This window comes from Macrotis lagotis, chromosome 3 (assembly GCF_037893015.1).
Source record: "Macrotis lagotis isolate mMagLag1 chromosome 3, bilby.v1.9.chrom.fasta, whole genome shotgun sequence".
NCBI classification, from domain to species: domain Eukaryota; kingdom Metazoa; phylum Chordata; class Mammalia; order Peramelemorphia; family Peramelidae; genus Macrotis; species Macrotis lagotis.
Window position 1 is genome coordinate 15,238,736 of NC_133660.1, and position 20,069 is coordinate 15,258,804.

General features: G+C 44.9%; 1 protein-coding gene across 3 annotated transcripts in view; it reads left to right on the forward strand.

Annotated features, from left to right (window-relative positions):
- The window catches only part of PRAG1 (PEAK1 related, kinase-activating pseudokinase 1), a 49,798-nt gene that overhangs the window by 23,936 nt on the left and 5,793 nt on the right, over positions 1-20,069 (forward strand). For all 3 annotated transcript variants that reach the window (XM_074228161.1, XM_074228160.1, XM_074228162.1), the window contains 2 exons: positions 8,139-8,299; positions 18,098-18,744. In XM_074228161.1, the coding sequence (XP_074084262.1) occupies positions 8,139-8,299; positions 18,098-18,744 (808 nt within the window). The remainder of the gene's footprint in view (positions 1-8,138; positions 8,300-18,097; positions 18,745-20,069) is intronic.

Below are 20,069 nucleotides of genomic sequence, written 5' to 3' on the forward strand. Positions count from 1 at the left end.
AATGCCTATGTCATTAGAAATACATTTCTCAAGAGTCATAAATTATATCAAATTATAATCACTTTAGGGGGCAGCTAAGGTGGTACAGTGGATAGAGCTCTAGCCCTGGACTCAGGTGGATCTGAGTTCAAATCAAACCTCAGACACTTAATACTTACCTAGCTATGTAACCCTGGGCAAGACACTTAACCCCATTGCCTTGCAAAAAAAAATTCAAAAAATAAATATTAAAAAAAATTATAATCACTTTAGACCTTACCCCCTTTTCAGGTACCCTCCATGGACACATAATCCTCATGAGCCAAAGTATTATGTAAAGTCAAACCATTTGTACCTCTCTCCCCCAAGCATATTCCCTCCAACTGTAGCCAAAGTACCAAGCTAAGCAAAGTATTTTCATGTCCAGTCCCTCTAAGTATGCTGCCTCCCTCTATCTCTATAGTGCTCTAACTATAATCCTATAGTCCTCCCCAAAGTAACAGGTATACTCTCTCCCACACAACCCCCCTTTAGCTCCCCAACCCATGGTACTTAAGCCTTCCTTAATTATAGTAGGGATATGATCACTTCCTGTTCTCTTTTTGCCCAACCCTTCTAAGTAGGACCCCCCTTCTGCCCCTTTGTAGTTTTATACTACAAACCTCTATGTATCTATATAATTATATATATTATATAATATATTATATATATATTATAATATAATTATGTATAGTCTCTAAGAACTCTTTAAGTACTGAGACACCCTGATGGTCTCTCTTAAGAACTTTAGCATTGATTGTAAGAGAAGATACTGTCACAGGACCACCCAGTATAGTGCCCTCATCAGAGTTCACCTGGACTATATGTCCATAACCTGTGATAGAGAATTCAGAGCTTGTACTGGTCTCATCAGTCAGGATGCCCTGTAATTTGTCTCAAACATAGTGATGTCATTTTGGTCTTCTTCGATAACAAAGGATAAGAACCAACTATATCCATATCCTCTAAGTATAATTTCTTCAGTTATTTTAATCCTTTAACTATCCTAAGAGAAATACAATTCTCAAGAGTTACAAGTGTTATCTTCCTTTATAGGGTTGTATACAATTTCATGTTCTTGACTAACATTTTTCCCCCTTTTCATTTACCTTTTTGTGCATCACTTGAGTCTTGAATTTGAAGATCAAATTCTCTATTCAGCTCTGGTCTTTTTATCAGAAAATTTTGGAAGTCCTCTATTTCATTGAGTATCTATCTTTTTCCCTGATAGAATATGCTGAATTTTACAAGGTAATAAAGTTTTGATTGTAATCCAAGGTCCTTTGCTCTTTGAAACACCATATTCCAAGTCTTTCAATCCTTTAATGTTGAAACTGGTAAGTCCTATGTAATTTTGATTGTGCTTCCTTTGTATTTAAATTGTATTAAATTTTTGACTGGTTGCAGTATTTTCTCCTTTATTTGAGAATTCTGGAATGTGACTATGATAGTCCTTGGAATTTTTAATGCTGGGGTGTCTTTCTGAAGGTGATCTGTATTTTTTCAATGGCTATTTTGTCTTCTTGATCTAGTATATTTGGACAAATTTTTTTGATAATTTCCTGAAACATATTTTCCAGGTTCTTTTTTTGATCAAAGCTTTCTGGTAGATCAATAATTAGCAAATTATTTCTCTTGGATCTATTTTTCCAGGTCATTTGTTTTTTCTAAAAGATACTTTATGTTTTCTTCAAATTTTTCAACCTTATGACTTTGATGGAATCTTGATCTCTCATAGATTCCTTAGTTTCTATTTGTCCCATTCAAATTTTTAAGGTTTCATTTTCTTCAGTTAGCTTTTGTGTTTCCTTTCCCAGGTGATTAATTTTTTGCTGTGTTGTATTCCCTTTTCAGTTGGTCAACTTGAGTTTTAGATGAGTTGTAGTCCTTTTCCAGTTGGTTATTTTTCCTTTTTAAAGGAATTGATTTCTTTGATCAATTTTTCATTATTTTCCTGCATGGCTCTCATTTCTTTTTTCCATTTTTTTTCCTTTGCTCTTGTCTTTGGTTTTTAAATACTTTTTTTGAGCTCTTCTATGAGGTTTTGGATTTGAATCCAATTCATGGACTCCTTTGAGCCTTCTCATGTAGGTAATTTTTCATTGCTTTCTTCTTCTGAGGTGGCATTTTTATCATCTGTATCTGCATTATAGCTTTCTATAGTTAGCTCTCTTTCAATTATTTTGCTCATTTTGATTGAGTTCTGCTTCTGGGGTATAGGGAGTACAGAACCAAGATTTTTGTGCTGGCTTGGGGTCTGATCCCTGGCTTATCACTGGCTAAGATATTGCTTATGCAGAGGTTTGTTTCTTTCTATATGTCCAGGCTCTGCCTATGCAGTGGTTTGTTCCCAATCCAATCCTGTCTTTTGTCCCAGTGTTCTCAGGGTTCAGACTTAGTCTGGTGTGGCTGGCTTGCTATCTAACTGCCGGGATCTATGCTGCTGTCTAGCCATTGAGAACCTGGCTACACTATGGCTAAAAGCCTCCAGCTTAGCTTCTTAGCTTGGCTTTACTTTCTTCCCCCCTCCCCCCCCAACCAAAAGACAGACCTTTACTGAAGATCCTACACAAAAACTTATTTCAATCTTTTTTTTTTTTTTGGTGGAATCTATAACTTTAATGTCTATGTAGAGGCTTCATTTAGCATTGTGTAGGCATTTCTTTTCAGGTACTTGTGGGACTAGAGGGGCCCCCAAAGTTCCCATTCAATCTGAGTTTGGTGTTTGTGTGAACATTCCCTTCCCTTCCAATAAACAGATTCAACAGTCATATCTTCTCACTTCCTTTCCACACACCCAGCTGGATAGCCTGAGAGAGGCAGGTTCCCTCCTGCACCTCATCCATATTCACACACTTACATGCACACACCCATCTACATATCCTGGTCCCTCACACTGGCCTTGTCCCTGTTTGTCAGGTCCTGAGACTTGTCCCCCTCCTTCCAGATGGAGCACTGTGGACTGGGGAATATCCTAACAAAGGAATGGAGGTTGCAGAGGGAGGATAGTGAAGTCAGGCGAGAAGGGATGAATGACCACTCAGGAAAATTGGAAGTTATGATCAGGATGGGGAAGGGGCAAGCACAATGGACCTCTCCATCCCTAGGCCCTCCATCATTTGGCTTCTGTACTGATGCCCCCTGACACAGGCAATAGTAGGTCGCTATCTAAGTTCTGTCCCATACCTGGGCAAGGCAATTTTCTCATATGAAGCTTTTGTGCCCTTATGCATGTCTTAGAGACCCCCCAGAGGAAGAGATGCCATGCCCTGCTCTGCTGAATTCAAGTCTGGGGGGCCCAGCTCTGTAATGGACCTGAGGGAACTCCTGTTTGGGAGAAGCAATTTGACTCCTGCCACCGAAAGGAGGCCACCTTCAGAGCACATGGGGTTAATCTCCTAGAACAGTGAAGAGATAGGAAGGTCAGCAGATGGCATGTGGTTGTGGAAGCTCGTCATCACCTCTTACCCCATTAGTAAGGTCTGGGGGTTGTTCCTTAAGCTCAGTATCTCCCCTTCCTGAGATACAGTCAGTCCATCCCCCCTTGATGCTCTCCCAGATACTGAAGTCCCTCTTGTGATCTCATCTGACTTCCTTTTTTTTTTTAGGTTTTTTTTTCAAGGGAAATGTGGTTAAGTGGCTTGCCCAAGTCCACACAGCTAGGTAATTATTAAGTGTCTGAGACCGGATTTGAACCCAGGTACTCCTGACTCCAAGGCCAGTGCTTTATCCACTATGTCACCTAGCCACCCCATGACTTCCTTTTAATATCCTCACTATCAATGGCTCTAATTGGTGGTTTGTCTTGGGTGATTTCAGATGTGATGCTAGGGGTGCCACCAGGGATGATATCAAGGGGGTGATACCAAGCAAGGGGAGATGGCCAGTGGGCAATGCCAGGAATGGCACTTGTCTTCTCCTAGGTGGGGAAATAAACATTCTTTTTTGGTAAATCTTTGTGGATTATTCCATTCAGGGGATTATTCCCCCTCCGCAGTCACCTGAAAGCAGATCTGGGTCTTTCCTCAGGTCTTCCTCTGCTCCTACCTGCTTTGGGAGGTGCTATTTCTCAGAATCCTTCACCGTCCTTCTCAGGAAGACTTCCCAAACATGTCTTGAGATGTTCTCTCTGCCAGGCCTTTGCTGACTAAGAGGTGACTCCAGATCACTTCTGTATGGAAGGATTGCTCTGAACATCCACGTCCTTTCTACATCCATGTTCTTCCTATTTCTTGTTCCAATAAATCAGGGTGGGACAACTTTCTCAGCATGTTTAACATTTCATTTTGTAAATCTCTCTCCAAGATCTGTGGTAGTTTTTATTTTTGTTCTAACAGTTTCTGATGGGGAGGAAATATATAGACAATTGTGTACAAACAAGCTGCGTATGGGATACATTAGAAGGGTTTGGCAGCCAAAGGGAATTGGGAAAAGCTTCTTTTAGAAGGTGGGAAGGGAGCTGGGGAAGCCAGGAGGCTAAGGCGAAGAATTCCAGGCATATGGGCCACCAGAGAGAATGTCCAGATCTTCCCCAGTCTGAGGAGAACCTGTGAATCCAATATCCATTTATGCAAATCCCTTCCTTCTGATATATTTTATTGTGAGAATGTCAAGGATCAGATTCAGTTCCTACACACAGAGCCATTGAAAGGGCATTGGACTCAGGAAGACCTGAGTTTGAATCCTGTCTCAGAGGTTTTTTCACTGTACAACTTCCTCTCTAAACCTGTTTCCCTCTCTAAACCTCTAGTTACTTGGGAACTGTTAGACAAGGATCTGTCATTGATAGGATCTATCCTGTGACTCTTAACCTCTTTTGCCCCTTTGCCTCACCCCATCACTGCAGGAGCAGAGCCCCTAAGATTGAGGGTCAACTGGCCCTAGTCTTTGGAGCATGACCTTTGATAGATAAACAGTTCATTACCCAGGGTCAGCCTACTGACCCTGAGTCTTCCGTATCTTGAGAGGATGACCCTAGACAAACTGGCTCAGTACACCTGCCATCAGTTAGATCCTTGCCTCCTAAACTCCTGGCACTTACCAGGTTAACCTCCCACTCCCACCACCTCAGGAAGTATCCAAGGAAGACTCAGGGAGGATTGGATAATAGAGAGAATGATAATCACAGGACTGATAGTCACAGAACAAAGCCTGGCATTGTCTCCTTCACATCTTGTGGCAACTCTGGGGCCTGGGGTCTTCTCTGTTATTAGCCCTTTTTACAGATAAGGGAACTGAGGTTCAGAGAGTTGAATGAACGGAGTTGCCCTGCATGGTCACACACTTTTCCTAACCTTTCTCTCCAGGCCCACAAAGATCCACAGGACTTCAAACACAACAATTCAGGGTCTCGGGCCTTAGGGGGAGGACTATTCAGGGCTCAGGACAGTGCAAGGGTATATCATAGTGGACTAGACAGCTTGAAACAGATTGGCTATAGGTCAGACTTCCTGTGGGCATGAGTTTTCTGCCCTGTTGTGAGTAGGCCAAGTTAGAACTAGAAGTGCAAGCAGGGATGGTTTTGTCATAAACTAAGAATAGCTAGCACTTCTATCTCATTTTAAGGTTTGCAAATCAGTGTTACCTTAGTTGTTCCTCACAACCCCTCTTTGTGATAAATACTATTCTTAGTCTCATTTTTTTCCGAGAGGGAAACTGAGCTTTGGAAAGGAGAAGTGACTTGCCCAGAATCATACAGTGAGCCCATATCTGAAGTTAGATTGTCACTCAGGTCTTCTTGACTCCAGCCCAAAGCTCTCTACTGTGACACTGTGATAGGTATGAACATATCAGATTGAAAAGGAACACTGTGTTCAGATTTGGGAAACCTGGATCACCAGGAGATCTTGGTGTTAAAATTTAGGTCACTTACTCCTGAGGAAGGCCATCATTTTAAATATTAACATAAAAAAAATTCTGAATGTAACAGATACCATGTGAACGAGCCCTTCTATGTACCAAGCAAAACACAGAACAAGTAGGTCCTGTTTATGACTCTGACTCTCTGTTCCAGAACACTTGCTTGTCTTGTGAAAGTGTGATAAATGAATAGCCATGCAATTTTCAAAGCTATTTGCTCCTCTGGAGTTCCTTCTGACTCTGTGTTCTTCTGAGCATCTCTAAGAAAAGCTTCCAGAACCTTCATTTCTTTCTTTCCTTTTACACACACACGCCCCTCTCCCTACAAATGGGAAAGAACAAAATCCTTGTAAGTAATCAGCAGCGTCATACAACAAATGACAAATTCCTTCATTGGTCATATCTGGAAATAGATACCTTTGGCAAGTAGTACCCTTCATTACAAGCCCTCCAGCATTGTGATTGACCTTCATCTTTTAAACTACTTTGTTTTTTTACAATCTTCTCATCTTTATTTAGATACTTCTATTGCTTCACTCTGCCTCAGTTTATTGAAGCCTTCTCAAGTTTTTTTTGAAACCATAGTCTTGGTCAATTTTTTAGGGCATGGTAGTTTGCCATCACAGTATGAAATGACCATAATTTATTTATTTGTTTAATCGTAATTTATTTAACAATTCCTTAACAGATAGGTTTGATTTTTGTTTTATTATGTATATATTATAATATATAATAAATAATTATAATTAATTATAAATTAATTAAAATAGTTATTATAAATTATAAATTAATAAAATTTGTAAATAAATTATAATACATAATAAAATGCAAATATTTTATATATATTTATAATATATACTATAAAAAGATGCAAAATCTTGCATCTACCCTCAAGCTAGTTAGCTCCTTTCTCTGGACCTTGCAGCCAAGCATGGGTGTTTCTTCCCCGAGGCCCCTTCCAGTTCTTCACCTCAGCCTTTGTTTTATTCCAACTGTGCTGGTATTTGTTATTTGCCCCCTAATGATTTTGATCTCTTTTTGTATGAGAGAAGTATGTGATAGGATTCCTTGGACTAGGCATTTTTACCTTTAGGGTGACAAACACTCCCTGCCCTTGCCCTGCCTTGGTGTGATGAGCATTGGTTACAGTCAGACACACCTTTATTTATTAGGTATTCCCTGGGATTGAGCTCCATGATTCTTCAAGGGGCAGCCAATACTGAAACTCAAAGCAAAGACATCCTGGATGGATGTCCGCAGCACCTGTGGCTATAGCTAAGACTAGGGTAGGATCTTACCATGGGGCTGTTCCTTGCAGTTCACAGTGCCCTAAGTGGACAGGAGAGCTGGGGATCTATCTTGGTGGGGGAGGATTCCTATGGAAGGTGCCCTAGGAAGGAGTCAGATGGCCCTTTGGCCTTCATCACAATGGTGGCTCTTTACCGCTTGCTTTCCACCTCCTGCTCTGGGCACAGTTTCCCTATCCACATCAATCCAGGTCCTACCTGCCTATCAACAGCCCTAAACTCCCAGCCCCCTCCTGCCCATAAGAGACAGTAAGCATGAGGGCACCTAGCTGCCCTGGATGAATTAAAGTCCATTGGCCCTGAAGGACTCTATATGGAAAGAATTAGTAAGTGTGATGGCCTGGCCACCACCAGTAATATTTGAATTATAGCACAAGAGTGGAAAAGAGCAAATGGTGTCCTACTTGTCAGGAAAGGGAAGGAGGCAGAGTTTGCTGAGCAAAGGTCTATGAGCTTAACTGTGATTCCTGGAGAATTCTAGGATCATCAAAGGGAAGCTTCACTAGGATCTAGAAAGGGAAGCAGCAATACCTTTGAAGAACTACTGGGGCCTTGCCAAACTCATCTGCTTTCTTCTGAGAATACTGATACCATTCCACAGAGGAGGGGACTTCTGTGGAGAGAGCCTGCCTCAGGGTCACTTTGGATAGTGGGTCAGAATTCATGTAGAAGGGAAGGGCCATCCTGCAGAGAAGTGATTTTACTTGTATTGTTCAGCAGAATCTGGAGCAATAGGGCATGACCAATAGGTGAATGCAGACCTGGTGCTAGAGAACACTGCCCTGGGAGGGGGGTGGTGTATGTGCCCCATTCCAAGAGGTCTCCAGATAGAGGTCAGGTGACCCTCTTATTGGGGATGATGAAGGGGTGGCAATGGGGTCCTTCTACCGCTACAACTCTGCAAATCTATCTCTTCTTGCTCAAGGCCTCATTGTGTTGGCTTCTCCTTTCCAGGCATCTTCTAAGAATGAACAAGAGCAGCCCTGATCTGGAGCAGGCCAGCCTCAGCTTGGCAGAAAGCCTTGGGCCCCCTGGGTTCAGTGGCATCGACGTTCACTTCACCACTGGCTCCACAGACAGCCTGACTTCTGACTCCCAGACCTGCAGCGATGGAGGTGAGTTGTCCATATGTATCTCCATAAGCGAGGCTCGTTCTCTTCTCCACAGAGGGTAGGTCTGCATTTTCCTGCACCATGCCCTAGGGATGGAGGAAGAGTGCATAGGAAGCTGGCTTTTACAAGCTTGCAGAGGCTCAGAAGTCCATTGGAGAGGTAGAGAGTGGGGCCCCAATCCCAGTCCTGCAGTGCGATGGCTAGGTAGGCCTGCTTAAGCCCCTCTCCCTCTCTGAAAGTCAGAGTTCACCTCTGGAAGTGAGGGTAGAACTTGACCTCTGACACACTGAGAAAACAGTGTGGTCTGGGGAACTCTGTTTCTGGAATCTAAGGACCTGGGTTCAAATCCTCCTTGATATTTACAAGGATAACCTTGGGTAAGTCACTTCTCTTCTTGGAACTGTTTCCTTCTCTAGTAAAGGTATGTGATATGAGGAAGGTGCTCAGAGAATGGTTAGGCTTCCATCAAAAGGGCACCAGACTTAGCTGCTCTGCACCAACAAGGTTTTGGTGGCTGCTCAGGAAGAGGTGAAGGTGGGTCCTGATTGGCCTTTGCTGCCTCCTACATCAGATAGCTCTCCGGAGCGTACTGGCCAATAGACCTTCTGCTGCTTGGGGTGGTGGGGAGAGAGGAGGGGAGCTGGTCTAGCCCCATTGCCCCTTCTTGTCACCAGGGCAGGGAACAAGGAAAAGAGAAGGGCTCCCCCAACAGCAGCTGGCTCTGTCTGGAAAAGGGCCACACTTAGAATGTCCAGCTGAGATAACCCAAATCTGCCAGGCCTGCAAGTGGGACCTGATGGCAGGAAAGCCCTTGGCCAGGCTTTAGGCTTACCTCATGTATGACCCTCTCTTTATGCCTCTTTGATGGTGTCTGAGGCTCACCCTGAAGGACTGACCAGTTAAGTGATGGGGCTGGAAGCCAGACTGCAGTGAATTAAGAGCTGCGGAGTGAGGGGAGAGGAAGCAGAGACCTTAGTCCGAAACCTCTTTCCCAGAGAGCTCTGCCACAATGGGTAGAAGAGATGGAGCCTGGCAGAGGATGGTGATTCTCAGGCATGGGAGCTCAAGGAAGGGCTTTGGAGGATGAGGAATGCCCAGCCCTATTTGTACGTAGTAGGGAAGCAGCTGGCAGACAGGGAGAGATGAGGGAGAAAGGGTGTGTGTTGAGGAGGTGACCTTGGCAAGGAGGAAGGCCTACTTCAGAGGAGCCATGGGAAGGATCAGAGGATGGAAGCAGGTGTCACATGAGGGGCAAGAGCTGAGGAGAAGCAGCAGAAGAGAGAACTTTGGCAGAACAGCTGCTGATGTTTTCAGTAAAACTTGAAACCAGGTTCTCATCTGGGAGGATGGGGGGGGGGCTGGAAAACTTGAGGGAGGAGGATGTAGGTTGGGAAGAGCTGCTGGGCTGGGGAGGGGGCCAGTTACTCTAGAGGAGCTCCACCAGACACAGTTGAGAGCTTGGAGCCTTAATCTGTGGACTTGGCCAACTTTGGGGTGTGGCTTTCCCCAGCTTCATTCAGACCAAAGGGAGTAGATGCTGGGGGTGATCAGAGCGATACAGGGGACCAAGGACTAGAGGACTTACAGGGGACTTGTTAGACCTTGCCACTGTCTTGCTGAGCAGATGTTCTAACATTTAGGAAAGAAACTTAGAATAGAATAGAATCCCCTTCATGCACAGGGAAACAGGACCACAGACCAGGAGCACACAGCTCACCACAGGGAGCCAGAAAGAACAACAGGAACACAGACTTAGAAGCCATCAAGGCCAAACCCAGATTTTACTGAGAAGTAAACTGAGGCACAGAGATTAAGGGACGTGTGCAGAGTCACACAGCAGCCAGTGGCAGAGCTAGTATTTGAATGCAGGTCTCTTCAACTGTCCAACACTCCATTCTCTACATTGTCTGGTGCCCAGGCCTGTGCTCTTTCTAGGCCATCAAAGAAAGTGAATGAGTAAGAGGAGACAGAGGCATTATTAAAGATGAGCAGCCATTCTTCCCCTCTTCCCCACTCAGACTCTGTTTCCTTGTCCTGGATAGCATGGCTGCCATATCCAGGGCTTTTGTGCTGCTAAAATGAGATGTTCTGTGATAGGAGCTGCTGTGCCAGAGCCAAGGTGGAGGGGCCTCAGCTGTCCCGGAGCGGGCAGTGTCCCAGAGTCTGCTGCCCAGAGCACTAGGAGACTGGGACCTTGTGTCCACAGAGCCCTGGGCTCATCCTGTTTCTCAGTGCCCTTGCTCATCCCTGAAACCCTGCTGTCCTCTCTTGTTATCACCGTACTGCTCTCCTCCCTTCCTCCTTTTCACAAGCAGCCTCCCCCTCACTTCCTCTCCTCTCCCTCTCTTCTTAACCCCTTACAGTCTAACTCCCATGCTTCTCCTCCTCCTCTCCCCACAGCCACTCTCTCCAAAGTTACTGAGGAGCTCTTGTAGACCAAATCCTTCTCCTTCCTGACCTCTCTGCAGCTGCTCTGCTCCAGGCTACATACTTCTCTCTGGTCTTCAAGACACGGTCTCCCTTGGTTCTCCTGCCCCTTGGACCACCCCTTCTCATATGTTGGGTTGGTTTGCTATCTATGGGCATGTGCCCCCACCCTCTGGACCCTCTTCTTTGATATCTCCCTGCTCCCATAAACTCAAACATTTCATTGGTGAAAGGGACCTAGGTGACCAGATCATCCAAAGGAAACCCTAAAAAGAACACAACTGCCACGACTGACCACCCTCTACTGAGAATTCTACAAGGAAGGGGATCCCTCCCTCCACTCCACCATGGGACAGCTCTGGTTTTGGGTTTTCCTGGTATCTGGCCTTCACTGGCTTCTTTGCCACTTGTACCCTCTGCTCCTGGCTCTGTTCTCTCAACCGGCCCCTTCTCCCTGTGGCATCTTCTCTTGTCTAGTAAAACATGCTCATCTTCACAGTGGACTCAACCACCTGCTGCCTTGCCCAACATGTGGCACATAGAACTGAACCCATTCTCCAGATAAGATTTAATGAGGGCAAAGGGCAGTGAGGTTGTCCCTCCCTATTCCTGGGAACTCTCCTTTAATAGTTTATTTGGTGGGGTGGCTAGGTAGTGCAATGGATAGAGTACCAGCCCTGGAGTCAGGAGTACCTGAGTTCAAATTCAACCTCAGACACTTAAAAATTACCTAGCTGTGTGGCCTTGGGCAAGGCACTTAACCCCATTGCCTTACAAAATCCTAAAACAAAAAAAAAAGTTATTTGGCTGCCAAATCACACTCTGACTGTTGACTCCCAATGAGCTTGCAATGCACTCAAACTTTCAGTTTTGAAAAAAAAATTCTGATTTACTATATATTTTAGCATTCATTTAAAAAAATTGTTTCATATTCCCTCCTTCCCTCCCTCCTACTCCTCCCCCATCTCCTAAGAGAAGGCAAGAAATGTGATATCAATTGTATATGTGGACTCATATTAGCCAGAGGCAAGAAAAATAAAGAGAGCAAAAACCTTGTGTTTTAATCTGTCCTCAGAGTTCATCAGATCTCTGCCTGTAGAAGAGCTAAGCCACTCATAGCTGCTCATTGCACAGAGCTGTTGTTTCTAGGTACAGTGCCCTCCTGGTTCTGCTCCCAAACTCAGCACCATTCACTTAAGTCTTTACAGGTTTTTCTGAAATCTGCTGCACATTATTTCTCAGAGACCGATAGTCCTTCATTGAATTTATATACCAAAATCTGTTCAGTCACTCCCTCAATGGGCATCTCCTCAATTTCCAATTCTTTGCTACCACAAAAAGAGCTGCTGTGAATATTTTTGCATATGTAGGTCTTGTCCCCTTTTTCATGATTATTTTGGGATACAGACCTAATAGTGGTATTGCTGATCTAGGCTCTTTGGTCCTAGATGCAAATTGTTCTCCAGAATGGTCCCAAACATGTCTATCCACACCATCTTATTCTTTGTTTTATTGAATTTTTGAATCCAAGTGTGAAACTTTATATTTATCCCAATTCCTTTTCTATCCTGATTTTGCCATCCACTCTGTTGGCTCACCTTCCTAACTTTGTGCCATCGGCACATTCCACAGACGTGCCAATTTGACATTTTGCCAAGCCATTGACAAAAGAATCTTAGACTAGTTAGGAGCAAGCCCTGATCCCTGGGGCACTCCACTGGAGACTTCCTGTCTCATGGACTGACATGGCTACCTTAACTCAGACTTCTGGGCCCATCTACCTGTGTTCTCTCTCTCTCTTTTTTTTTTTTTTTTTAGGTTTTTGCAAGGCAAATGGGGTTAAGTGGCTTGCCCAAGGCCACACAGCTAGGTAATTATTAAGTGTTTGAGACCAGATTTGAACCCAGGTACTCCTGACTCGAGGACAGGTGCTTTATCCACTACACCACCTAGCCACCCCTACCTGTGTTCTTTTCTAACACTCTCCTCTATATGAGTGATGTAAGGTTTTTAGAAAAGTCTTTGCTTATTTCTAAGTTGGTTTAGCCAAGCATTCCCCCCTTTCATTTGTTCTTGCTTGTCTCTGGCAGTGAATAGCCCCCCTCTCCCCAATGGGCTCTTTGAAAAGAAGGGGCTCCTGGGGGCATCAGATCCCATCAAGGCTGAACTAGGAGCCACATTCAGGTTGAGCCCCTTCTCTAGGAAATACCTTTGCCTGTTCTTGGCTTCTCTACACAGTCAATCTGAGCACCACCCTCCCTGGACAGCCAACTCTTTCATTCTCCCTTACCTGACCATGCTTCTCTTTCCTTTCTTAGCAGCTGAGTGGACAAGTTAAGGAGCCAATTAACCATTTCCTCTCCAGCTCATTGTTTCCCAAGTCACTCCATTCAATCATTCATTCATTCAGTAGTTCATCCATACCCTCCTTTGTTCATTCACTTAAAGAATTTATTTATGGAAGAACATAATTACAGAAACCTCCAGGACCCATAGGACTGTGAAAATCACAGGGTGGGGGGAGGGGGCAGTGATGCATAATTATAAGTTTTGGTTCCCTCTACTTGGAGAGAGATAAGACCTCTGCACAGGAAACAGCTGAGCAACAGTACAGAGCATTGTGTGACTTGAAGCTCAAAGAGGAAAGAAAGGGAGGAGCAAGACACCCAGGGTTCCCTCAGGGCTCCCCGGGGGGGGGGGGGGCTGGGTGCATAGTTCTCCTGGAGAATTAAAGTTCAGACTCCTGGGCAAAATCTGAGGATTCCCCTGAATTTAACACTAGGACCTTTTTTTTTTAATTTCTGCTTTTTAAAAAGTTCCAAATATCTAATAGTAAGCGAGATAAGCAGAGTCAGAAGAGAGGACTGCTAGTCTGGTCCTGTTCTTCCCCCTCCAAAAAGACAACATTATTCACATGCTATCTCACAACTATCTGGCTTGTCTGCTTTTTATTGACTTCTGTTCTCTTCAGTGCATTTGTAAAAATGCATCAATAACCCTCTTCTCTTCTTTTTTTTTTTTAAATGTATTTTACCTTCGGTTAAAAAAAAGTTTGTTTTTCACATGGTTGTTCAGAGCTTGGATTTCTGCCTTTGGGAAGTGCCTTTTCATCTCCTATGACCATTTACCAACTGGAGCCTGACTTTCAGGCTTATGTATTTAAACCAATGCCTTGGATATCCTGGAAATGAGAGCTTTAGCCCAGAAACTGACTGCAAAGATTTTTTTCCCCAGTTAACTTTCCCTTATAATTTTAACTGTATTATTTTTGTTTTCTGTAAGAAAAGAATCAGTTTTATCTCCTAATCCCTCTTGTTTCATCTTGCTCTCTTTCTCTAGCCATAGAGATGGTTTATTTCTTCCCAACCCCTCTAGTTTGCTGGTTACAAATTGCTTCTATCTCCACTACATTTCTTTTTGAAATTGAAGTTAGTTGTGAGCTCCCTGTGCAACCACATTGGTCTCTTTAAACAAATCCCACCTTGCCTCCTCATTGCAGCTGCTGCTTTTGTGTTCTGAACTTCATTCTTGGAGGCATTCCTATCCCTCTTGGGCTGACACCCTTGTAACTTTTTAGTCCTTGGCACCTTTTTTTTATGAATCCTCTTAATCAAATCACTTTTTTCAAAATCTAAGTTGCCAGACTCTGTTCAGATTTCCTTTCTGTTGAAAATTCTACCAGAGGGACTCACTCTTCTCGCCTCTCCTCCCTGCCCCTCAAAGTTCCCATCATTTATATCCACTTAATTCTACTTTGTACTTGCCTTTATTGTCTAAATTCCTTTCTTTAAGGTTTGTTTTCTTATCCATTCTTCTCTTTCTTATTGGATTGCTTAATTCTTCAAATTGAAAGTTATAAGAGTTTGGCTTATATTTTCCTCCAAAGTCTCTAATATTGGGATTTTTTGGTTTCAAGTTTTTATTTTTCTACCTCCCCTATTGTAAAGACCATATTATGTTCCTCCCATGACTTTATCTTGTTTTTTTAAGGTGGCCCTGTTCCCAGGGTCTCTCTTTGCCTCACCCCAATCCTTCTTTTCATTTATTTCCCCTTTTCATTTGGGGTTTTATTTGTTCCTTTTTCTCTCCTTCTTTTGTCTGATCAATCTGGGCTGCTTCTTGAGTTTCATTCCTCTTCAAAACACACTATTCCATTCCCTCTTCCATTTTCTGATGTGGTCGGAATCCTTCATTCTCAAAGAAGACCATGACATCAGGGAGACAATGCCATGACAAGCAAGTCCATTGGATTTGAGTTGGGGGGGCTGGGAGGGCTGTGCTAAGTCACTGGTCTCACTTTCTCCTCCAGAGTCATCTGGGTCCATTGGCCTGGTATGGATCAGGATGACTTAAAGATGGTCCTGGATGTGAGGCAGTCAGGGTTAAGTGACTTACCCAAGATCACACAGCTAATAAGTATCTGAGATTGGATTTGAACTCAGGTCCTCCTGATTTCTGGATCATTCTCCAGGTGACTTTTAAATTTTGTTTCAGTATGGAATTGTTAATTCTATGCACTATGAGTCTTGGAGTTTTGTGGTCTTGTGTTTTGTTTTGTTTTATTTGTTTGTTTATTTGTTTCATGGAGGACAGAGAGGAGATCTGCAAATTCTTCCATTGTAATTTCATTTTTTCTGTTCCAAAGTTCTGAGCATTTCTCTCAAATTATTTCCTGCATTGTGCCATTAAGGTTTTTAATCTTGTCAAGTTCTTCTGGAAGACATATTATCCTTAGACTGCCTCTGCACTTCTTATCTTTGAGATCAGTATGGCTTGCTTACAAAGTGAACCGATTTTTTAAATATTGTTTTTCTTTGTACTTCCCTTCTCACTTCTAATATTTGCATTCGCAGTCTAGTGTTCTTTCATGTGACTTACCATTGAAGGTTGAAGCTTTTCTGTTCTGTCCATTATCTTGACTATGCAAGAAAAATGCTGTTCTCATAATTTTCATTTCTTTTTCAAGCCATCCAGAAATAGTGTATTTTCCAGGTCCTCTATCTCATTAAAGCCTCATTGGTGTTAGATCACTTTTGCTTTATTTAACAGTATTTATTTATAGATATCTGGACTTGTTTATTAGATCTAGAGGCATATTTCCTTCTATTGTGACTTGGTGATTAATTATGTTCAAGGTCTTAGAGTTCTTCTTCCTGGAATTTCTGGTGCTTTTCTCCTCTGCTCACCCTCTCCATATTTTCATTATCACTCACTTCTTAGCTCCCTCCCTTCTGATTGTGGTTTCCTGGGGGACTGGATCTCAAAGTATCTGAACTTCCTCCCACACTGGCCAGTTCATGGTTCACCAGCTTAAGTCTCTGCCCTAGTTGACTTTTGAGTGGTCAGACCTGGCCGTAGCTGTGTTGTGCTCTTTCCTCATGCATAGTAGAGTGCTAAACACACACACACACACACACACACAAACACACAGACACACACAAACAATCCTGGTACCTTTGCAGCACTAGTACCATGGGGCTACCCATCCCGGCACTGGCCATTCAAAGAGCTACCCAACTGCTGCTGCCTGACTGTCATAACCTGGGCAGACTGATTCATCTTGAAACTGGGGTTTCCATAGCACTGGAAGGAGGGAGGAGTGACCAGGATGTGGGAGTAGGTTTTATTACAAGCTTCAATCCATTGGTCTACTAGTGCAGCCTTATTCCCCTCAAGTGCAGAGTCAGTATCAGTTCACTGGTTTGGGGTTTGTCTTTTTTTAACCTTCTTTGGATTCTGGGTGACATAGATCATGGAGACAACTGAAGTTGCTTTATCTTTGGCTCATAATTTCAATTTTGGAGAGATCTGAGAGATTGTGGGGATCAGAGAAAATGTCTAGTTCTCCATCTCATTGCTCATGAGATCTGGAGGTTGGTTCATATCCTTTCTACCCAACTCCTTCATGTTAATGAGAATTGGATCCAGACGGGAATCTCCTGATTGGTTTTTCTGCCCTTTGAAGGATGGAGTTATCTTTGAGATAAGTCAAGAAGCTATTAACTATCCAACAATCATTTATTAAGTGCCTCCTGCTATTTTCCAGGCACTGTGTTTAAGTGTGGGAATCCATAAGAGCTGCTTCATTTTAGAAGAGAGATGTCGGGAAAAATGTGATCCCCTCAACTCTCATCCATTATTCAGGGACAGGTATATGATCTTTTTACTCAAACATCTCATCTTTTTCTTCTTTTTGCCTGAGCAATCTATAGTACCCTCCACTGAATGAGTCACTGAGTAACTTGGTTCTTTTTGCTTTAGCCATGACCCAAAGTCTCTCCTGCAGGCATCCCTGTCCAGGGTCCTGGATCTCCTCTCATAGTAAGCACCTCTTTGTCATACACAGGCTGTGCAGTTCCTTCCTCTCTGGTGCCATTCTGTCTCTCTATCTCTCTTTTTTTAAGGTTTTTGCAAGGCAGTGGGGTTGAGTGACTTGCCCAAGGCCACACAACTAGGTAATTATTAAGTGTCTGAGGGCGGATTTGAACTCAGGTCCCCCTGACTCCAGGGCCATTACTCTATCCACTGAGCCACCTAGCCACACCCATTCTGTCCCTTTTGAGGAGCATACACCTATCCAGGGCTCCATGTTCAAAGCATGGCTCTCACACCACCATTGTTCAGGGCCAGACTTTTCTCCTCACCTTAGTATTAGATCTCCAGTCCTTTACTTATAGGCATGTGAGGCTCTTTCCTCTGGGGGTAGTTAGCAGATCACTAGGAGCCAGTGGACCACTTACCAAGGCTTCTTCTTCCTCCTCTGCCCTCTCCCAGCTGCTTCCCCAGTAAATCAAAGTCACCAAGAGAGCATGAGGGAACCCAAAACACAAACTTGGCAGACCTTCACAAGTCCTGGATGTGGAAACCCCAAACAAGAATATCTGGGTACATCCAGGACCAGAGCTGGCTCTGATAACAGAGGACCTGGATTCAAATCCTGCCTCCCATTCCTCCTCTGTTTGACCTTATTCAAATCACATGTTTCCTCTGTTCTTATCAGTCAAGAGGGAGTTCATGAGATGGTGACTGAGATCCCTTTCTGCCTCAGACCTGAGATCCTATTTGTGACCTTGTTTCAGTTATTTTCCTTCACTGAACCTTATTTCTTCTGGGGAAAATGAATGGGTCAAACTGCACGACCTCTGTAGTCCTCCCTGTCCACCTCCTTTGTGAGGAGAGGGAGGCATGGTTCCCCTCCTCCTATCAGAGTCAATGGATCCCACACTGGATGATTCTAGGCCTGAACCCTTCTATCCCCCAAAGACTGTCCTGTGATCTGGTGCCTGGTGACCTGATGCCCTGTGACTTGGGGCCCTATGATAGGGCTCATCTAATTGGTACTCTGGGTGACTGTGCATTGCTCCTCTGTTTTAGGGCTTTCCAGTGATCCAGTCCCCTGCCCTTCTTCCTTTGCTCCAGCGGCCTCCCCTGGGCATTCTTTGGAGGATGGTTCTCCACGTGGGTCCTCACAGCCCCCTCCACTGCCCCAGAAGAAGACGGTCAGCCGAGCCGCGTCTTCTCCCGATGGCCTCTTTCTGGCCCAGGGCTCCCCTGGCCGCCAGACTGCAAGCCCCAGGCTGAACCCCAGCCACTCTGAAACTAACATCTGCTACCCTGAAGACTCTCGCTTCCCCGGCCCTGGGCTGGGGAACCGCAGCAGGGGCCCTGATGCCCAACTCCAAGGGTCCCAGGGCTGTTCCCCCTCTTCCTCTCAGTTGAGTGTATCCAGCCAGATCTCTGCCTCCAGCAGCCAACAACAGCTTCCCAGCCTTCTCACCAGCATCACCAGCAAGGAGGCCACATACGCCAAGCTCAGTGGCCTCTACGCCCAGTCCCTGGTGCGCCTGGCTGCCAGGTATGAGCGCCACTTCATGGGCAGCCAGGGATCAGAGCCATGCTTCAGCGAGAACAGCTGGTCTCTCTTCAAGCTGACATGCAACCAGCCTTGCTGTGACTCTGGGGATGCCATCTACTACTGTGCCACCTGCTCTGAGGACCCCTCCAGGCCTTATGCGGTGAAGGTACCTTCCTTCCCCCTCTGCTCCCTCGGGGCCACGCCAGGGTCCTATCCAATCCAACTCTCTATGTAGAGTTTTAGGGCCAGGAAAGCTGGGGGTGGCCTATGAGGGATGGGCAAGAATCCATGAGAGCCGTAGAAGTCCTGGGACCCAGGACTGGCTCAGAGGAGCTGCCTGAGGGGAGAAGGAAGAGGTGAAGCTGAGGCAGGAAAGCAACAACAAATGGGTGGGCCAGGCCAAGTACCTGGAACCTGATGGGACTGAAGAGTCAGGAGCCAGTTAATGGATGCAAAGGGAAATTCTTGCACAGGAGTGAAGAGCTGGGTGAAGGGTGGAGAGCTCATAGCAGCAGAGAGGCAGAGAATGCATGAGGGATAAGAGCCCGAGCCCTAATGGAGGTCCCAGTGCCCCACTGGCCTCAGAGAGGGATGGAGCAAGGAGAGGAACAAGTCCAGACCTCCAAATTGAGCTGAGGGTCAGTCCTGGGTGGGTGGGTGGGGGAACCTGGGGGAAGCAAGGTTACCTAAAGCATGTGGCAGCCAATCAGAAGCTGATGCTCTAGCTTAGGCCAAGAAAGGCAAAAGAGACTCCTAGCCATGAATTGAGGGGGCATTTTGGAGTTGGCAGAGACCTCTGGGATCATCTTCTACCTCATCTTTTAGAGACTCTGACAGCTCAGGGTCCCTACCTCAAGAGCTGTGATCCTTCATGTAAGTGCTGGGGGTGGGGGCCTTCTCCCTGAGCCTCAGCTTCCTTGGCTGTTAAATGAAGGGGTTAGAATTAATTGGCATTTGGGGTCCTTTTCAACTATAATCTGTGATCCTCAGACCCATTTCAATCATGATCATCCCCATTTTCAAGATGGAGAAACTAAGTCTAGGGGAGGGGCAAGGACTTCCCAAGGGTCTCTTGGCAGATGTTGAATCCAGATTTCAGGTTCCCTAACACCCCCACTCTACCACGATAACTCTAGAAGAGCGTTTGGGGCCCATGCCCAGAGTCATGGAACCTGGCCAGGATGGAGCTGGCAAGAGAAAGAGCCTTTGTCTCTGGAGTGTGAGAACCAGGCTCTCTCTGCTTTCCACAGGCTTTCCCTGTAGGTGGTAACTGGGAATGGGCTTGTTCTGAAGACATCCCCTCCCTGCCCAGGAAAGCCACAAATGCCTGTGCTCTGGGAGAGGTTGTAGGGTCCCTGGGGGAGTACTGGAGCCCTGTCAGGATCGGTCTGATTCTCTGATGCTCCCCCAAAACTCAAAATGTCACAGCCAGACTGACTTTCATGGAATATCCAGTCTAAGCTCCTCATTTTACAGGCAGAGAAACTGAGT